The sequence below is a fragment of the Triturus cristatus genome, chromosome 11 (assembly GCF_964204655.1).
Source record: "Triturus cristatus chromosome 11, aTriCri1.1, whole genome shotgun sequence".
Lineage (NCBI taxonomy): Eukaryota > Metazoa > Chordata > Amphibia > Caudata > Salamandridae > Triturus > Triturus cristatus.
The window spans coordinates 854547791-854567729 of NC_140594.1; the positions used below are offsets into that span (position 1 = coordinate 854547791).

General features: G+C 41.5%; 1 protein-coding gene across 2 annotated transcripts in view; it reads right to left on the reverse strand.

Annotated features, from left to right (window-relative positions):
• LOC146785536 (unconventional myosin-VIIb-like) overlaps positions 1 to 19939 on the reverse strand; it is a 961158-nt gene that overhangs the window by 653434 nt on the left and 287785 nt on the right. For both annotated transcript variants that reach the window (XM_085634664.1, XM_085634663.1), the window contains exons 10-11: positions 5567 to 5643; positions 823 to 942 (exon numbers count right to left, since the gene is read on the reverse strand). In XM_085634664.1, the coding sequence (XP_085490790.1) occupies positions 823 to 942; positions 5567 to 5643 (197 nt within the window). The remainder of the gene's footprint in view (positions 1 to 822; positions 943 to 5566; positions 5644 to 19939) is intronic.

Here is a 19939-nt window from a genome sequence, read left to right on the forward strand (position 1 = left end):
TGGGGCAGATTTTATGTAGAAGTTCAAAATGAAGGAGAATTGCCAGAGTAGGAACTGTTTAAGCTTTTGGTTTTATGCTTGACCTGGTATCTAAACTTGCTTCATGAAGAGCAAATGTTTCCAGAGATGTTACGTTTCCCCAAAACATTGTTTATTGAATTGGACTGTTTTTTGTTGTTGAGTTTTATACAGCGCAAACTAGACCCGAAGGTATCAGAGCGCTTTACATGAGCACCATTTGTATTACAGACGGACACGTACATTTTTTGTTAGGCACAGGGAGATTAAGTGATTTGGCCAGAATCACAGGATTTTGAGCGTCCCTGCCCAAATTCGAACCTGGTTTCCCAGCTTCGAGGTCCACCACTCTAGCTGCTAGGCCACATCATAACAGAGGTAGTTTAAATGAGTGTCTAAAGGCATCCTGAGAACAGTGATGCAGCTGAGGGCAATATGAATGAAGCATTGTATAGACAGAGGCTTAACATCCATCCTTCAGTGGAGAAAATACAAACCTTTAGATGATGGATGCAAGGAGAAGTAAACATTTTTAGACAACCTCTGTCATCGGTTGATCATGTAGGTATGCTCACAGCTGACACTGGCATAATGAATGTGACCTGGTTGAGATGTTCCTTCCTGGTTGTTACAAAACGTCTACATTTCTAAATCGTAATATCTATCTATGGCAGGATGCCACCTAACCCTCTTTTTTGGAACATTATGACTGTGGGTGTTTCTGTTTCATTAAGATACGAAATGTGCGTTCACATTAGAAATAGCGCGATAACGTGAGACATAAGCAAAAATGAGCCAACTTACCTTTAGTAAGGCATCTCGCCCATCTGAGGCCTGGGCGGAGTTCAGAGGCATGGACACACTCTCACCACGGATGAGCATAGAGTGTTTGGTCAGGCTTTTCTGGAATTCCGCAGAGTTCACCTATCATCAAAAAATGAAATGTAACTTGTGTAATCAGAGGCTAAAAATAATTTTTCAGGGAAATACAACAAAGAGTAATATGGTTGTTTCTTTCTAAATAACAGGAAAAGGTTAAGTTCAGTTGGCAGGCAAATTGCTCTGGAGTTAGTACAAAGCTATGCCTACCTGAGACCAATATTCACCCAATATTTCTCTAGGACTGCCCAAACTAATCATCTAATTAGAAAAAAAGTTGAACAAGAAGTAGGCCTGTAGAGAGCTTATTATGTTTTGAGGAAACTACAACTGCTCAGAGTTTATGAAGCAAAGTTTCCAGCTACTTTACTTTATGGATTCAAGAGTTTCCTAGCCCACATTTCCACATTTGGATCCTTCAGAAAGAAAAGTCCTAAAATCGATTTCAGTGCAGAAGTCAATAGTGACCGAAGCTGCTATGGTTGGAATTTGACTTAGCAAGCACCTATTCAAAGACCTTTTGGGTCTATTATAAGATGGGTATTTTGTATTTTTTGGCTGTTTGAGAGGGTGTTTGGTTAACTGAGTTGGTGTGTGAGTGGCTGGATTGAAGAGTAAGTGTCTGTGTGAATTGCTGTATGGGTGAGTGAGCGGATGTGTGAGTGCTTGTATGGATGTGTGAATGGGTATGTAAGTGGTTGTTTGGGTGTGTGACTGAGTGTGCAAGAGGCTGTATTGAGAGGCTGTATGGGTGAGTGAGTGGGTGTGTGTGTGACTGTGTAGGTAAATAAGTGAGTATGTGAGTAGCTGTATGGTGAGTGTGTGCCTATGCGAGTGGCTGTAGGGGTGAGTGAATGGTTGTGTGAGTTGCTGTATGAATGAATGAGTGGGTGGGTGTGTAAGTGTCTCTATGGAGGTCTCAGTGGGTATGTGAGTAATGCTATGGGTCTGTGAATGGGTATGTTAATGGTTGTGTGGGAGTGTGAGTGGGCGTATAAGAGGTTGTATTGGGATGTAAGTGGGTGTGTGAGTGGGTCTGTGGATGATGTCATCAGTGATGTAATTTGAGATGTCATAATGTCATCATTGATGTCACTGACCCTGTCACAGGTGATGTAATATGTGAGGCAATAAATAGTGCATTGCGGGGGCGTAGGTTATATTTAGCGAAGATAACTATAACTGCTAAATTTCACTGGTTTTGTACGAGTGAAATCTGCGACTAACTATAACGTCCTTGTAACCTTGTTTTTTTCAGTGAATTGCTAAGGTTTTTTAAAATTCTATTTCCTAACTATAATGTCCCTGTAACCTTTGTTTTTTTAAGTGAATTTCTAAGGTTTGTCAAATTCTATTTCCAAACTATAATGTCCATGTAACCTTTGTGTTTTTAGGGGAATTTCTATGGCTTTTTAACTAGTAGTCGCATTTGAAGAGTGGTGGAGAAAGGGGGCAGGGCCTCTGACCAGCTCTCAGGAATCCCGCTGAAAGGGACTTACTGATGGTAGCAGGAGGGATTCTTGGCCCCCAAGGTCCCTCAGCATCCAAGAGGACATCATCCCCCAACCAGGAGTGTGCCAAGAGGCGCATATGCAGAGTGGTGGAGAAAGGGGGCGGGGTCTCCGATCACCTCTTAGCAGTCTCCCTGTGTGGGACTCACTGGAGTTAATAGGAGGGTTTGTTGGCCCCGAAGGACCCTCTACAGCCAAGGGAACTTCATTCCACAACCAGATGTGCACCAGGAGGCAAGTTTGCAGAGTGGTGGTAAAAGGGGGCAGGGACTCCGGCGACTTGCCGGTCTGGGTTCTTAAAAAATATATGTTTGTTTATTTTGGCCCCGGGGACCCCATCCACTGGGACCCAGCCTTTTCATTTAAAAAAAAAAAATTCTTGGAGGGAGGTCAAGCAGCCCCGATCCTGGGACGATTTCTGCCCCAGAGACCCCACCCCGGCCTTTTTTGTTTGTTTTTCTTTACTTTTTTAATTAGGGCTGATTAAGACAGGACCACATCCCCCGTGGCCCAGCATCTATTCTGGGTGCCTTGGTCCCACCCAGGGCACCCAGTCACTTTCATTGGGGACCGCGGGGAGGCACGAAGGCCCCCAAGATCCCTGCTGGCTTCCCGCCTCCTGCGGGAGCTAGCATTGATTTTACACATAGGGAGCTGCTGGAAAGGCAGCTCCCTGTGTCTAAAAGCAATTCTGCTCGCTTCCAGCAAGCGAGAGCATATTTAATGCTGTCGCTTGCTGGCAGCAGAGTATTTGCTGTGGCTTGGCGGGAGCTGTAAAGCTCCTTTCAAGCCACAGCAAACAACTAAGTTGTGTGGGTTGGCAACCCAGGACATAGCGGAAGCCGGCCATCGGGGTGGCGGTCCCCAGGTCTCCTTGGCACGGGTGGCCCAAGATGCCCTCCCAGATTTCTTACTGGCATGTGGCCCCCCGGCGGTGGTGGTCCCTAGGGCTTGGGGGGTCTGAGAGGCCCGCCCATTTATAAATGAATAAACCCCAGGGAGGTGGTGGTCCCCGGGGCATTAATAATCCCCAGGAGGGTGAGCCTGTGCATCACCCCTACCTTATCAATATGCCCCCGGGACCTAGCCCACTTGGGGGCCGAAAACGAAATGCAGTAGCCAGTATTTTGATTTTTTTTTTTTCAGCGGGATTCATGGATCCCACCAATTTCTTTACAAAAAAAAGCATTTTTATTTTATTTATATATATAACCTAGGCAAAAGCGGTTGGTTGTGCATCAGATAAAAGTACTTGTAGGAGTATTACGGGCTTTCAGTGTATGAAGGAATCCATAGTATTTACAAAATCCCAACCATATATGGCTATGCTTATCAAAATTGCCTTCAAGATGCTCTATCGGAACATTCCCATTCCACTTGAGAAACGCCACCAATCTTCTAGCTTTTAGGAAGGGGCTGAAGATCTGGCTTTTTGGCAAATAATCCTCCTTTTCCTAGCTCTGCGGTACGAGAAGTAACCAGCGCCAGGACACCTCCGGGTAATCGTGCGCTTTAGAAATCTCCATAACATAACATAACATAACATGGAAGGGACTTCAGCAGAAAAAGCATATATGTACTATATGTGTTGTAGGAGCGCAGGATTTGAAGCACCTTTTGTTTATCTTTCTTGCTCTTAGAGCTTACCAGAGTGGAGTTTTTCAGCAATGTGTTTACAGAGTTAGGACTGTAATTAAGTTCTTCACTTTGTCCTTTCTCTCCTCATAATTTCCTGAGTGGTGTGCTACTGACTGAAAAAGCGCTTCAACACCCCATCAATGGTAGCAAGCGTTATATAAATGCAAACCTTTTCCCTCTTCTATCCCTCCACTATCCTTCTGAATCCAAATAACTAATTAACATATTCACCACTCAAATTACTTTCATATTTTACTATACTAATTCACCACTAATCCTTTATGGGTTCCGGAGTAGCAGGCAACTCACCGAAAAAGCACTTCGCTGCCTTATCAGGGGGTAGTAAGCGCTATATAAATGCAATTACAATACAATACAAAAATTATGGATTGTTACCATATTTTCAAGTTTGTTTAACCAGTTTTTGGAGTTATATTTAAATGGATATTGTATTAATACAGCATTTTATATTGTGTTTAATATGAGCATTATGTGTTTTGTTGCCCTACTTGGGAGAACAGTTTCAAAAACTAATACAAAAATTTGCTATCTTGATGATTGAGTTCAATGTACGTTTTCGAGCAGATAATGCTTGTTGAATCACTTGAGGCATTTTCAGATTGATAGGAGACTCTTGCTATTGGGCTTCAATATATTCAAAGCCTGTCTCATCAGTTTAGCTCTCACACTCTTCTATTGGCAACAAACTATGATCGAGATAAAGGATTACCATTGTGACAAATGCAATCAATGGAAAGAGGCTTCTGTTGCACTGTGTAATAGGATGTACATGGACCACTGTAGTATACAACGGCAACACTCTTCCATCACGAAAATAATTAAGACCCACCTACCGATTAATCTGCTAAATATTATATTTATGTGGTATTGCTTTATAATTAGAATTACAACAAATACATTTTTAGGGCCTGGCTTAGAAGGCGGGCGGCAAAAAAGCCATCACCTGTTGTGGAGACTTTACTGCATCAGCATGGGTGGTATTGATGTTACTGCCACATTGCAAGTTCTCCACAAGTGAGGCAAAGGTTTCTCCTCTTTGTGAATACTCTAGTAGAAATGTTTCAAATGCTTGTCTTAAAAGGTGGGATTTTTGTAAACAACTCTGGGCACTAGAAATCTATAAGCAGAATGTTAGGGGCACCGCATTTATCTTTTACAGAATGTCTACCACTCTTTCTATTACAGTCTTTCACAAAGGTAACTTTGCCATAAATGGAGGTATGTCAACCTCTCAAGATTGGAGAAGTACCGGCAAACCATGTTAAACTCGATGGCCGGACAGGAGGAGTCTCTGCTTGTGAGTTGTCCATCATCTAGGGAGCTCTAGATGAAGTGGAAATACACCGTAAGGTGCAGATGGGAAAATATAACCTTTTTAGTTTATTTCTTGTTACTGCATTCCTCTATTTCAGTCCATTATTCTCCGCGAGATCCCGGTCATGGTATGGTGTGGGACGGCATAAATAGGAGTATTGGCAGGTATGTTAGATGCATATTACCTGGAGAAGCTTGGCTGCGGTTAAGAAGTGTTTGGAGTCTACCACATCGCTGCAATCCAGGTTATCATACACCACACCTGCAAATAGGAACAAGAAATCAATTTCATAAGGCAATTTGAAGATGTAATAAGTGCTACTATAAACAAATAGGGCAAGCATATTAGGGGACTACATGTTAAATTCTGCTGTATGCACACAAGAAAGATTTCCTGAAAAACAAGTCGGACAATGTTGCAACTGTGGGCTTAAACATTCAGATTTATCTTATCGGGTAGTTTGTGGGAGTAGGTGCAAGTTGTTTTCTTCTAGCCATTTAGGACCTCATTACAAGTTGAAATTATTTGCTGTGGTGATACAAGGGGGCTTGAATCTCTGTTTTCAATCATCTTCCATTTATCACCCAATAGAGGCCTGTAAGAAATTGGGTTGTTGGTTGACTGGGGTGTAAGCCCTGGTCAAGCAATAACCACAATCCTTGTCAGGCTAAGGCACAAGAAACTCCAAATTTACCCGTGCTCACCTCCTTGGTAGCTTGGCACAAAGCAGTCAAGCTTAACTTAGAGGCAATGTCTAAAGTATTTGTGCAACACTGCCAACAGTAAAACAGGGAAATCACACCACAAAAGAAGCCCATGAAAGATTTAGAAACATGGACTAATTTTTATTAAATAAAATAAGACAAAACCGACAAAAATCCAATAAATAGAACCAAAAATATTAAACTTTAAAAGGTTTTAGTCAAATAAGCCAAAAAGCACAAATCACCAACTGGAATATCTGGTTGCTCCGTACTAGGACAAAGTCGCAAGTTCAGGCTAACCGCGATGGAGTGTGGGCCGGTTACAGGGCCCGCTGAACAGAGTACCTTAGATGCTGGTCAAGGAACGTTGCTTAGATTCACTTTGAAGATGTGCTGCGCAGCCAAAGCGATACGCTGGTTCTGAGATGTGGTTAGGCTGTGGTATGAGCTCCTGTTGCGTCATCATCAAGGATCTCATTGACGGGGCTTGCGATGCGAAGTCCGGCGTTGAGGATGTGGCGAGCAGTGGGCGATGTGCAATGAGGAGTCCATCGTTGTCATCGAGGCTGCCGTCAACAAGAGATGAAAGGACCTGGGCTGTGGATGCGCCGAGCCGTCGTGGCGATGTGTCAGTTCCAAGGACTGCAGAGGCGATTTGGGTGTTTGCGACGGGTCCAATCCACACAGCAGCAGTGATGCGTCAGTTCTGCTCGGGGATGCGTCACTCAGCAGAGAAGATGTATCGGTTCTGCTGGCAAGCACCTTGGGCCCACTTTCAAAGGTCCAGGACTGGGGTGGTACCACTTGGCAGGGTAGACTCACAAATGGCAGAGTCCATGTACATCGGTTGGAAGCCTGGTATGTCCCTGAATCTTTAGATCAGGAGGTTAGCCAACTAGGCCTTGGAGTCACTCTGGATTCTGGGTTCAAGTGATGCAGGTCCACTCCTTCTCACCCAGGTAAGAGGGTAACAGGCAGCAGGTCAGTACAGCAAAGCAGGAGTCCAAGTGAGCAGTCTAGAAGAGTAGCAGTACTTTAGCAGCACAGCAGTCCTTCCTGGAAGGCAGAGTATCCACAGGTCCATAAATGGACTGAAGAATTGGCCCTGCATTGAATTTCCAACCTTCCCTGGTTCCAAGCTGGCTGAGGTTGCAATGCAGGGTTGCTAAGCCCTTTGTGTGGAGACAAAACACAGCCTGGGTCCAGCTCCTCCCTCCCATCCAGATAGTGATGGCCCAGCCAGTCACGCCTAAGCTCCCATTGTGTGTGACTGTCTAGGAGGAATACACAAAGCCCAGCTACCAACTACCCCAGAGACAGGTTGCAGGCACCAAATGGCTAAGGCAAGAAAACACCAACTTTCTAAAATCTGCATTTTCAGAATTGCAATTTGTAATCCGACGCCATCATAAGTTTTAAATTGTGATTCCAGAGACACCAAACTTGAAGGGGCCTCTCTTTTAATTTGGAAATTACACTTATAAAATCCAATAAGGCAACTCCAATGTTATCCTATAGCATATAAAAGCCTTGCAGTAGTGAAAAACAAATTTAAGAGTGTTTCACTACCAGAACATGTAAAACTTAAAAGTCGATGTCCTGTGTTTTAAATACATTGCACCCTGGCCTCTGGACTGTTCAGAGCTTACCCTAGGGGTGACATATATGTAAAAAAGGAAGGTTTGGGTCTGGCAGAAGATTTATTTTGTCAGGTCGAAATGGCAGTTTACACTGCTCACAAAGACTCTGCAATGGCAGGCATGTCTGCTTACTCTGAACAAGTGAAGTAAATTGACTGGCTGCCAAATCCTAAACCCAGCAAGGACATGGGAAACCAACTTTTGACCTACGAGAAGGAAGGAGAAGCAACATTGTAAAATAAACTTATCGATCCACATATGAAATGCTTGTGGGAATAAAGCTTGTGGGTATTAAAATTAAGGGGTGGGGAACTAGACAATAGACCAAAGAAAATTATTGCACTTAGTATGGTGTGATATCCTCACCCCACTGCTTGGCCCAATCAAATTGCGGGTGAACATGGAATTGAAACATTTGGGGATGGATCATACATTTGAATTGGTATAACAGAGGTAAGTTCTAGATAGTTAGACACACGTGATGCTGAGATGCTGATGCTATGCTGAGATGCTACCCAATTTTGCTGCAATCTGACTGTAGAATCCAACACTAGGGAAATTTGCAGAACAACCGAGGAGGCACATCTAGAAAGGGGTCCGGACGAGCCCGAGCCGGAGAGAGTAGAACCAGAGAGGGGTGTAACGCTGGCGTTACACTGGAAGAGGTCACCTTTCCCTGTCCTGAACATGTCCTGAATCCTTGACTCTCTGATGTCGGGGTCCTCACACCATTCTAGGTAAATATAACTGTAGGGTTAATGCTCCGTACTTGCTCTCTGTTCTTTCTCTCCTCAGGTGCTGTCATTGCAAGAATTTATTAATGCAAACTGATTAAAAGCTAACTGTACTATTTTTCCTGATGGCGACTTCTGGCATATCCATGTGTATGTTGATTTGACTCAACAAAATTATTTTATTAATTCAGATAAACTTTTAAAACTTCTTCTGAGTCGGTGGTTCTTTAAATAAAAGTTAAAGGCATTGTTGTATTTCCTCCCTATTCTAATCTACTACTAGATCTATCGAATTGTTCATTTACTTAGGAGACAGTAATGGTAAGAATACTGGTGTAAAGGTTTCCTAGGGTAAAATAAAATTGATGACCAGTGGATATTTGCCAGCTCATTGCGTGTACGAATGTATATGGGCCCAAATGAATGTTGTGTGTATGAATGTGTAGAGCTGGTAAACTCCGCTGCATCAGTTTTTCTTGGTAGCAGAGGCATGGTTAGTATAGTTAGTTAGGTGAGGATTGTATTTGAAATTTGAATTATTGATTTATGTTTTAACCAAAACCCGTTATGTATTGTTTTATGTTGTCTGGAAATTCCCTGGAATATTGAGTAGCGGGAGGCAAGTGGAAGCCACACTGCAGTGAGGGTATTGGTCTGGATCGAGAAAGTGCTGAAAGTTATGCAGGGATGGAAGCACTAAATTAGGGAAATTTTATTGTATGTTTGTGAGAATAATTGGTAGCGAGGAGTTCGCTGGTGAAATGTTGGTATTATATCACCTAGAAAGGGTAATTCTGAAGGAGTAACAGGTTCTTTGATGCTTGTGTGAAGAGTAAGCGGAAAGGTTTTACTCGTAGTGTGTGAAGAGTAAGCGGAAGGGTTTTACTCGCAGTGAAAGAAATCTTACTATTCTTTGGATTAGTGGGTCAGACACAATAGCGAATGTTATACGTTGTTAATTAATTAAATTTGTGTGAAAATATGTGCGAAAATAATATTTCACATTACCTTGCGAAGGAGGGGTCAGTTGCGGGTGCTGCACTCACGTCACTGAGAGCCCCACTGGGATTGGTTGAAACAGCGGGCGTGTAGTTGATGCTAAATTGTAAAGTAGGGGTCAGTTGTAACAAGTGATACTGACGTCACAGAAAAGCCGCGCAAGCATTGGTCGAGCGAGTGAGCAGAGCATAACTTGATTGGTTCTCAGAATAGAAAATGCACAGGTATTGGAGACTTTTTAGAAATTAAAGCAAGCATCTGATTGGTTAACAAAATAGAAATCCCAAGAATAATAATAGATAGTGGAGTTTGTATGTACCATCCAACTTTAACAGGGACTTGACCGGATAGAGGATTTAAAGGGTTTGCTTACGAGCAGTACCTTAATAAGCACAAGCACGCAATGTACGGAGAAAAGAGAAAAATGACATTTATGCAAAAGGTTAAGAACTATTTCAAAAAGGACAAACCCATTAAGAGTAGAGAGGGAATTCTCATTCCTCCTCCAAATACGCCTGCATCATACATGATGATGGAGAGAGGCTATCATACCTGTGTATGGTTAGAAAATTGGGTAGAATACACAAAGGATGATGGTATATTAGCATTTCCTGAGTACGGAAGTTTTAATGGAAGAATATTATACAATTTAAGAACATGAATGAATGAGTTAGAACCCAGACCTAGATTGACTCAATATGAGACTTTAGAAGAATGGGAAATGGAAGCCTTTGAACGTGACAGACTCCGAAGCAACAGGACCTTAAGAAAATATTATCCAAAATTTCCCCGAGAGACTAGAGATAATCAAATGAAGCAATGGAGACAGGCCATGGCGGCAGAAGGTTTATATCCTGTGTTAACATCAGAAGAGCAGACAGGAGGTAAATGTACAGAGAAAACCAAGCACTTAACCATGTTAGGTAGCGGAGAAACAGAAGAGGGATACCTGGAAGACATATTGATGAAAAGTTCTCCACCTTATAATGATGGATTCAATAGAATGACCCCTAGTGCCCCAATGATAGGAACACCTTTGGTTCCCCAGATAGTACACAACACCACAGATAGGGTACTTCAAGAAAAAGAAAAGGAAGCAATAAATAAAAATAGAGACAAATTGATTCAGAGAATAGCTCAGATAAACACATATCCTGAAGCATTGACAATACCAGTGACAATAGGTCCGGTAGTTCCATTGTATGGTGAAAAATCTGATTGTTCTAAAGTTCATGTGATGCCTACTCCAAGTATAGAACCTAGAAAAGAAAAGGTAATAATAGATGATCAAGCAAGTCAATGTGAATCAGTAATATCACTGATGGATTTGCCCATACAGGAGCCAATGATGGAAACCCCGAAAATACATTTGCCCAATTGTTCGAAGGAAGTTAGACTAGAAACCTCAACAGGAACTAGAAGTGCCACCATAGTAACCTCAGAAGATATTGAGAGATGGTCACAAGAAATAGAAAAGCCAAAGTCTCAGCCAAAATTATTAGACATTTTTAAATTGAGAGTAGAATTGGAAGAAATGGTTGCTGGAAATGTGGGTCTGGACAGGCTAAACACATACAGTGAAGAAGGGAATTGACTTAGGGAAATCAAAGGTGTTGCAGAAACCATATAGAGCAGAATTCTCTGATAAGGATTTGGAAAACATAAATTTGTCTGGAAGAAAGTTGCAGATCAGGGAATTGTTATTTCTGTTACAAAAGTAGGGAGATCTTGAAAGATGGAAAGGTAGATGGGCAAAGAAAAAGGAAGAAGCACAGGTAAATCGAACAACATCTGAATATGTTGTGAGGGAAACAGAAAAAGCGGAAAGGGTGTATCCAATGAGAGAAGTACCCGGAGGGGGGTACGTACATGTGCTCTGGAATAGACAGGATATTTTGTCTTTTACAAATGATTTCCCAAAATTGAGAGAGAAACCAGTGGGGTGGTACAGTCACGTTGAGAGGTTTATGAAAGTTGCAAAAGTTTTATTGAAGGATCTGGATGGTCTGTTTGACATGGCAGTACCTGCAGACTTGTGGACAGAATGTAAGATTACTGTGGATTGGCCTAGTGAGGAATATCCAAGAGACTCAAAAACAGGAGCCCCGTCAGAGGATGTAATGAAAAAATATCAGCAGGTAATCACCTTTCTAAAGAGTAAAATTCCTACGAAAGAAACCGATTGGGTAAAGATAGACAGAACAACTGAAGAAAAAGATGAATCTGTACATGCCTATTACGAACGTCTTTTACAGGTGTTCAAACAGTATAGTGGGTTTGAAAGTTTAGAAAATAAAGACATGATCCATTTTGTGTATCGATTTGTGTCTTGGCTGAGATTGGATATATCTCAAATGATTAAGCAGCACATGCTGTACTGGCAGTCAAAGCCCATTGACAAAATGTTTAAATATGCAAAATATTGTGGGGACGAAATTGATAACAAGCGAAAGGCGTTAGAAGAAAAAGTAATGTGGGCTCAAGTAAAATTAGCTGAACAGCAAGAGCTCCAATTAAATAAACAGTCAGAAAATCAAGGAAGAGCACAAGGTCAAAGTGACAATAATGGGGAAAAGCCACGGGGAAGATTAAATCAGGAAGAGGCAAAGAAAAAATTCCCCTGTCAAGGGTGCGGGAAGTTGGGACATTGAAAGAACGAGTGTAAAGCTATACAAATTAATAATGTCCCGAATCAAAATTTAAATCCACAGACGTAGAATGAAGTGTTAATGAGTCATCAGCAACAGGGTATAGATCTTCAGAGTCAATTGCCACCTGCCCCTAAATCAAATTTTGTGAGTCAAGCCTAGTACAGTGTGGACGCCGGATTTCCAGAAGGAAGTGGTAAGAACATCTTTGTAATGTCACAGTTTTTTTTGCAGGACCCACTGATTGATTATGATCAGGAATGACGGTGCCCGAGGGGGGAGGAGGGGGAGTGCGTGATTGGCGCATCCCTACCGGTAGATCAGTCAGGTCCTTACATAGAGGGTAAAGTAAGGGAAATGATAGTACCTTCTTGTTGGATACTGGTGCCACCAGGTCTACTGTGAGAACAGAAGACATTCCTAACCTGCCCCTCTCTGGAGAGAATATACAAGTTGTAGGTGTTTCAAACAAACGGATTAGCACTCCAATCACAGAGCCCATGGAGGTGTGAATTGGTAATTTTAAGGAAATGCATAAGTTTGTGGTCTGTGACTCAAGCCCTGTAAACTTGCTTGGGAAAGACCTGTTGTGCAAAATGGATTGCACTATATTTTGCACCCCGGATGATGCTGCAACACAGACCCCCAGATGAAGATGGAGTTTACAAGTTCATGTTAGCTAAACGAGGAACAGAAGTAAATGAATTATATTTGATGATGACACAAAATGAATTACCTGTAGAAGTCAAACTGACTGTAAATGCAGAAATATGGGATTTTACTGGAAAAGAAATAGGATTAATGGCAAATGTAGATCCTGTAAAAGTGACTATGAAAGAAGGTGCTGTTTACCCGAACACCCGACAATACAAAATGAGTCCATAAGTAAAAGCAGGTGTCGCAGCAGAGATAGAGCGATTGGTCGAACAAGGTATCCTGAAAGAAATAATGAGTAGCCCTTGTAATTCACCCATAATTGGCATTAAGAAACCTAACGGGAAATATAGGGTGGTCCAAGACCTCAGGAAAATTAACAAGATTGTTGTACCATGCTGCCCAGTAGTGCCTAATCCAGCTGTGATTCTTTATCATATACCATGGAAAGCAGGATGGTTCACCGTAATTGATTTATGTCATGCATTCTTTTCTATTCCATTGCATCCAGATAGCAAGTTTTTATTTTCGTTCAAATTTGAAGAGCATGTTTCTGTCTGGAATCGTGTGCCTCAAAGGTACACAGATAGCCCTTTAATCTTTAATCAGATTCTCAAAAGAAGCCTTGAATCTCATGTAATGCCCAGAAAGTCAGTCCTGGTGCAGTATATTGACAACCTATTGGTGGCGTCAAACACACGAGAGGACTGTGTTACTGATTCAATTGCATTGTTAAATCATTTGGCAAAGGGTGGACATAAAGTGTCCCCTGAGAAACTTCAGTTTTGTAAAAATTCAGTTAAATACCTGGGATATCAAATACAAAGAGGAGTTAGAAGGGTGACCTCTGAAAGAATCAGAATAATAAGACAAATGCAGTTGCCACAAACCCAAAAAGAAATAAGAATGTTCCTTGGAGTTGAAGGGTATTGTAGACAGTGGATTGTAGGTTTTGCTTTACTAGCCAAACCTTTGATACAAATGACCAGAAAGAGAGCAAATGATCCTATAGAATGGGGTGAAGAAAGTATAGGATCTTTTAGAAAATTGCGCGAGTATTTGTGTAAAGCACCCGCTTTAGGCATGCCCGACTATTCTAAAGAATTTGCATTATTCTGCTATGAGCGGTGTAATTGTGCACTTTCAGTACTAACACAAAGACACGGATTGATGAGAAGGCTGGTGGCATATTTATCTGCTACCTTGGATCCTGTGGCCTGCGCATTACCAGGTTGCCTGAAAGCTGTGGCTGCAACTTGTGTAAGCATAGAACAGAGTGAGTCAATTGTGATGGGACACCCTGTCAAGATGTATGTTCCTCATGCAGTGGGGATTTTACTTACCAGGACCCGAACACAGTACCTTACTCCCAGTAGACTGACAAAATATGAGGGAATAATATTGGGAGCAGAAAATGTGACAATAGTGAGCTGTACCGTTCTTAATCCAGCCACCTTACTACCTGATCCTTACGAAGAAGAAGTGAGAGATGAGGTTGAGCATGAATGTCTTGATGTGACTGAACTTAGCACCAAACCACGTCCTGACATACAAAACGAACCTTTGAAAAATGCATAACATGAGCTGTTTGTAGATGGCTCATGCATGAGACACGAGGAGGGAGGATTAAGTGCTGCTTACTCTGTATGTACCTTAACTGGAATAGTCAAAGCATCCTATTTACCAGAAGTCAAATCTGCACAAGTCGCTGAATTGATCGCCTTAATTAAGGCATGCAAAATTGGGAAAAATTGGAGAGTAATCATATTTACTGACAGTCAATATGGTTATGGGGTTGTGCATGATTTTGGCTAACTGTGGATGCAGAGGGATTTCTTGGCTTCTTCAGGGACTCCTATTAAAAATGGAATTTTTGTGAAAGAATTACTGGAGGCAATTCAATTACCAAAAGAGATGGCCATGGTTAAGTGTGCTGCTCAAAAAATCAGGAAATGACTATGTGACAGCCGGTATGCTGACCAGGTTGCCCAACATTGTGCAAGGCATAAGATTGCCTTAAACAAGAAAATCGAAACTTGTGGAATCAGCTGCCAACTTATGCTACTTGCAGGAGTGGGAACCTGGGAGGAGGTGAAAGATCTGCAGGATGCAGTAGACATGAGAGAAAAGGAAGAGTGGGTAAAAATAGGATGTCAAAGAAGGGCAGAAGATATTGTGTGGGTTTGTTATGATGGCAGACCAGTCATGCCAGACCGTATGCTTGCGCCAATGGCTAGAATGTACCATGGAGACATGTGGGCAGGGATGCTATGATTCGACTTTTCAGACAAGATTGGTTTAACGCAAAGTTCAGGAATGTAGCAGAGAGCCTTTGCCAGAGATGTTTAATATGACAACATATGAACCCTGGCAGAAAACCGTGGTCTGCATGGGAAAGACTGTAAAGGCAGAAGGTCCTTTTGTGAGACTCCAACTAGATTTCATTCAACTGCCTGCTTGTCGAGGGTTGAAATATGTGCTTGTCATAGTTTGTTTATTTTCAAAGTGGGTGGGAGCATACCCGACCCGAAGAAATGACAGCTTGACATTGGCCAAACTTTTATTAAGAGAACTCATTCCTAGATTTGGTTTTCCAGGAACGATTGAATCAGATACAGGGTCTCATTTTAATAATTAAATAATTTGACTAATCTGTGAAGTGTTTAAAGTCGAACAAAAATTGCACTGCGCTTACCGTCCAGAGGCTTCTGGAGTGGTAGACCAATTGAATGGCACAATCAAGTCAAGACTCGGAAAGGTGTGTGCATCCACCCCACTGGAATGGCCTGATGCTTTGGCTCTTGTTCTGATGGGACTCAGAAGTATTCCAGACAGAAAAACTGGATTGAGTCCCCATGAAATACTCATGAGAAGAGCAATGAGACAAGCATGTGTACCAGGACACAAGCTGTTGAATAGAACTGATGACTTGGTTTTGGAGCATTGCAAAGAGTTGGCTGACAGAGTGCGTTCTATCTCTCATCAGGTTAGGAAGATGCTTTCAACAGACAGCTGAGCCACTCGCATGATCTGAATCCTGGTGACTGGGTAGTTGTGAAGAATCACACTCTGTAATCGTGCCTGGCACCAAGGTGGGATAAACCGCATCAGGTTATATAGACTACCTCAACCGCTGTAAAGTGTGCAGGGTTGCCTAATTGGATTCATGCAAGCCATACCAAAAGGGTACCAGCTCCTGAAGAAGAAGAGTTACAATTGAAACCAGAAATTGATGATGCTGAAGGTTGTGCAGGTGAAGAACTTCCTATAGAAGATCCTGAAGTAGCTGCCCAAGATCAACCGAGTACTTATCAGGATGACTGGATCCCAGTGGTGGACATACCTGAAGTACTTATAAAAACTAGAAGTCAAACACAGTTAGATAAACAGGAGAAGAGTGAGGACCAGACAGGTATAGAAGAACTCGCTCAGGAAAGTAGGGAAATGACTGTTAGGGACCCTGAGCAGGAACAGCTAAGGAGAGAACAATATACTCAGACAGAAGAAACTCAAAGCCTCATCCCGGAGTCTGAGGAGGGACAGTTAGGACTTAGAGAAAATGTTCAGGCAGAAGTAGGTGATAAGGTACAAAGACCTGAACAGGACCAGATAGGCATAGAAACGCAAGTTCAGGATACAGAAGAAAAACCAGACATCACTAATCCTGAACAGGGTCAGATTAAGGTAGATGAACCCATCCAGGCAGAACAAGCCTAAATAGTAAGCCCTGGACAAGGTCAGATAGAGAGGAAATCTGAAGACGAAGCTGATCAAGTTGTGCCGAAGTCTAAAGAAAATAAGAGGAGCCTTGAAGAACCTGGCAGTGCAGTAAAGTTTAAGAAAAGTCGAAAAGGTGATAATTGGCCAAGAATTATCAAGAGACTGAGATATCGACTTAAGACAGTCAATGAAGAACCTGATCAAGTAAATGAAGTAACTAGTCAATCTGGACCTTCCAAGGTAATACCAAAACAAAGGAGTCAAAGATTGAGGACATTGAATAACAAGTTCAAGGGTCCTGAATGGACGTATGTTATACTTGAAGACTTTGAAAATCTTGATTTAAATGAAGAAAGTGATGAAGAACTGAGAGTTGAACAAATTAAAGAAGTGATACTGACCTGAAAGAGAAAGGCGCCTAAGGTGTTATCTCATACAAGGTTCTGAAAGTTAAGAAGAGATAATCTTCTTGCCCAAGATGTCTGGTAATAATGTTGCTGGAAAACCAAAACAAAGCTGTATAAAAAAAGTGTTGTAGGATCTGTATATGTAGTTTAATATTAGTCCTCATAATATGGGTGATATTAGCAATAGCTATCCCCTATCTGATGGTTACTGACAAACAAAATAGTACTACCACACATACAGAAGTTGCAAACATTACAGGAGATAAAGTAGACTTAGAAACACCAGATGAGCTAGATTTACACCACACTGTAGATAAGAATGAAACGGATTTAAATGTATTTGCAAATCTCTTAGTACATTATGCAGAAACTATGGAAGTTAGTGATTGTTACATTTGCATGAAATTGCCAAGCTCAGTAGCTGAAGGGGTAACTTATCATCATTTACCCTTGACATATGGAATTTCATGTAGTGTACTAGCTAGTTTATTCTATAGAACTGGAAAACTGCAGTATTATTATTCAAATGTAGATGTAATAATTTAGAAGTTCCCATGTGAAAGAGCATGAACCCTGTCCTTAGTACTAGAGACTCACAATTCATGGGTGAATATTTCTTAGAAGAAAAGATATTTTTGAATTTAGTAGAAAACAGGAGACAGGATTTCCAAAGAAGAGCCTCTGAACCGAAACCTCAGATTTCTAAATGGGCTGAAAGGGAAGACCTTTTAGTAACTGGCAAAACTCATGCTGCTATGTCTCTGGACTTTGAAAAGACTTTGAATAGACTTAAAACAGAATATAACAACGTATTTATTGGTTCCAGTGAATGTGAACATAACATCTTAGTAATTGGGGGTTTGGGACTAAAGGGAGGAACTGATCCAGTATTCCCTGGAATTTATTATATTTGTGGGAACAAAGCCTATTTTAGGTTGCCTGAACACTGGTACGAGAGTTGCTATTTCGGATTAGTATTCCCTAAAGTTTATCATGCTAAAAGAATCACTGGAAGCAATAATGACAGTAGTGGACTAACAAGATATAAAGGAGCTAGTTTTTCTGAAATAGTAGGTGATATATTTGGTGCATTGATACCTTCAGTGGGGGTACTGCTAAATTCCCGAAAAACTTGTCAATTGTCAACAGTAGTTGATCAGTTATCTACTAACACTGCTGGAGGATTTCTACTGATCAATACAGAATTAGTTGCTGTTAGATCTATGGTTTTGCAAATTCGACTTGCCCTTGATATCTTATTGGCAAAAGAGGGTGGAGTCCATAAAATGCTGAAAGCACAGCATTGTTGCACGTATATACCTGACAAAAGCGTAGAAATTGGAAGATATAATAAAAATATTACACATCTGGAAGAGGAGCTGAAACCACTGGAGGTTGTCAGTTTATGGAAGAAAATATCAAATAGTTTTTCCACCATCAGTAGTTGGTTTTCTAATATAGGTAAAGGTATCTTAGGTCAAATATTATTGCCAATCATGGGCATAACTTTGCTAGTTCTGATGGTAATGTGTTGTCACAAATGTAGTGGAAAAAGAAAAAGGTACGAAGTGAATGAAAAGGGTAGAAAAAGAAAATTAGAAGAAATACGACTTGAAGAATTGAAGGGAAATATCTACAAAAGAATGAAAGGATCACAATTTAAGAAAGATAAGGGAAGGGATAAAAGATTTGAAGACACTGAAATGGTAGAATGCTTAAGTTGGCATCTGATTTAATAGAATTTAGTGATGGCATAAAATGCCATCAGAGAGGGGATTGATGGAGCAAGGTTTCGCACAAAAAGAAACTTGCTCGTATGCAATCCTCTCGAATAACCTGTAACACTATAATCAATCTGTTCATGAGTACGAACAGTGCACCACATTCAACATATTGTATCTAGGGCACGCTTTCCTATGTGTCTTACTAATGAATAGTAATTTTGAAATATATGTAAAAAAGGAAGGTTTGGGTCCGGCAGAAGATTTATTTTGTCAGGTCGAAATGGCAGATTAAACTGCTCACACAGGCTCTGCAATGGGAGGCATGAGACATGTTTAAAGGGCTCCTTAAGTCAGTGGCACAATCAGCACTGCAAGCCCAACAGTTGCATTTAGTTTACAGTCCTATCTGAGTCTTTCATATGTCTCAACATTTGTACTTTCCCCTTCTCTGTCTCTTGCTCCATCTCTTGTCTTTTCTCACTCTTTCACTGCCTCTCTCTCTCTTCCTCTCTCACACTCTATGCACACATCAAGTTGGGCACCTGTGGGTCACCTGCTGAGAGAGCGACTTCTCCTTGCTCAGCCTTCAGGGTGACAATGTGATGGAGCAAGGATTCGCACAAGAAGAAACTTGGTCGTATGCAATCCTCTCGAATAACCTGTAACACTATAATCAATCTGTTTGTGAGTACTAACAGTGCACCACATTCAAAATATTGTATCTAGGGGAAGCTTTCCTATGTGCCTTACTAATGAATAACCCGAGTGTCCTAAAATGGCCGCCGAAAACGCGGGAACTCTTCTGCGCATGCGTCTACTACATCTACGTAGTATGACGTTTTCTGTCGCTCGGGGGGAAAACTTTGCAGCTGCACAATAGCTTCTAAAATGGCCGCTTTAAAGTAACGCATTAATGCACATGTTGTGCTGAAACTAACCTATGCAAGTTCTACTAAGTTATTAATGCAAAAGATTTATTAAGTAAATGGGGTTAGAGTAGAAGTAAGTGGTATACAGTGAATTCATTCTATTTTGTATTCTAACATGTTCTTCTCTGACTTTATTGATAGTTCACATTTGGGCCTTGGAGGGTGACCGCGTCTGTTTCCTTGTGGCTTCTATGCATGCGCAAATGTCTACTTATACTGAGCAAGTGAAGTAAATTGACTGGTTGCCAAACCCTAAACCCAGCAAGGACATGGGAAACCAACTTTTGACCCTACGAGAAGGAAGGAGAATCAACATTGTAAAATAAACTTATCGATCCGCATATGAAATGCTTGTGGGAATAAAGCTTGTGGGTATTAAAATTAAGGGGCGGGGAACT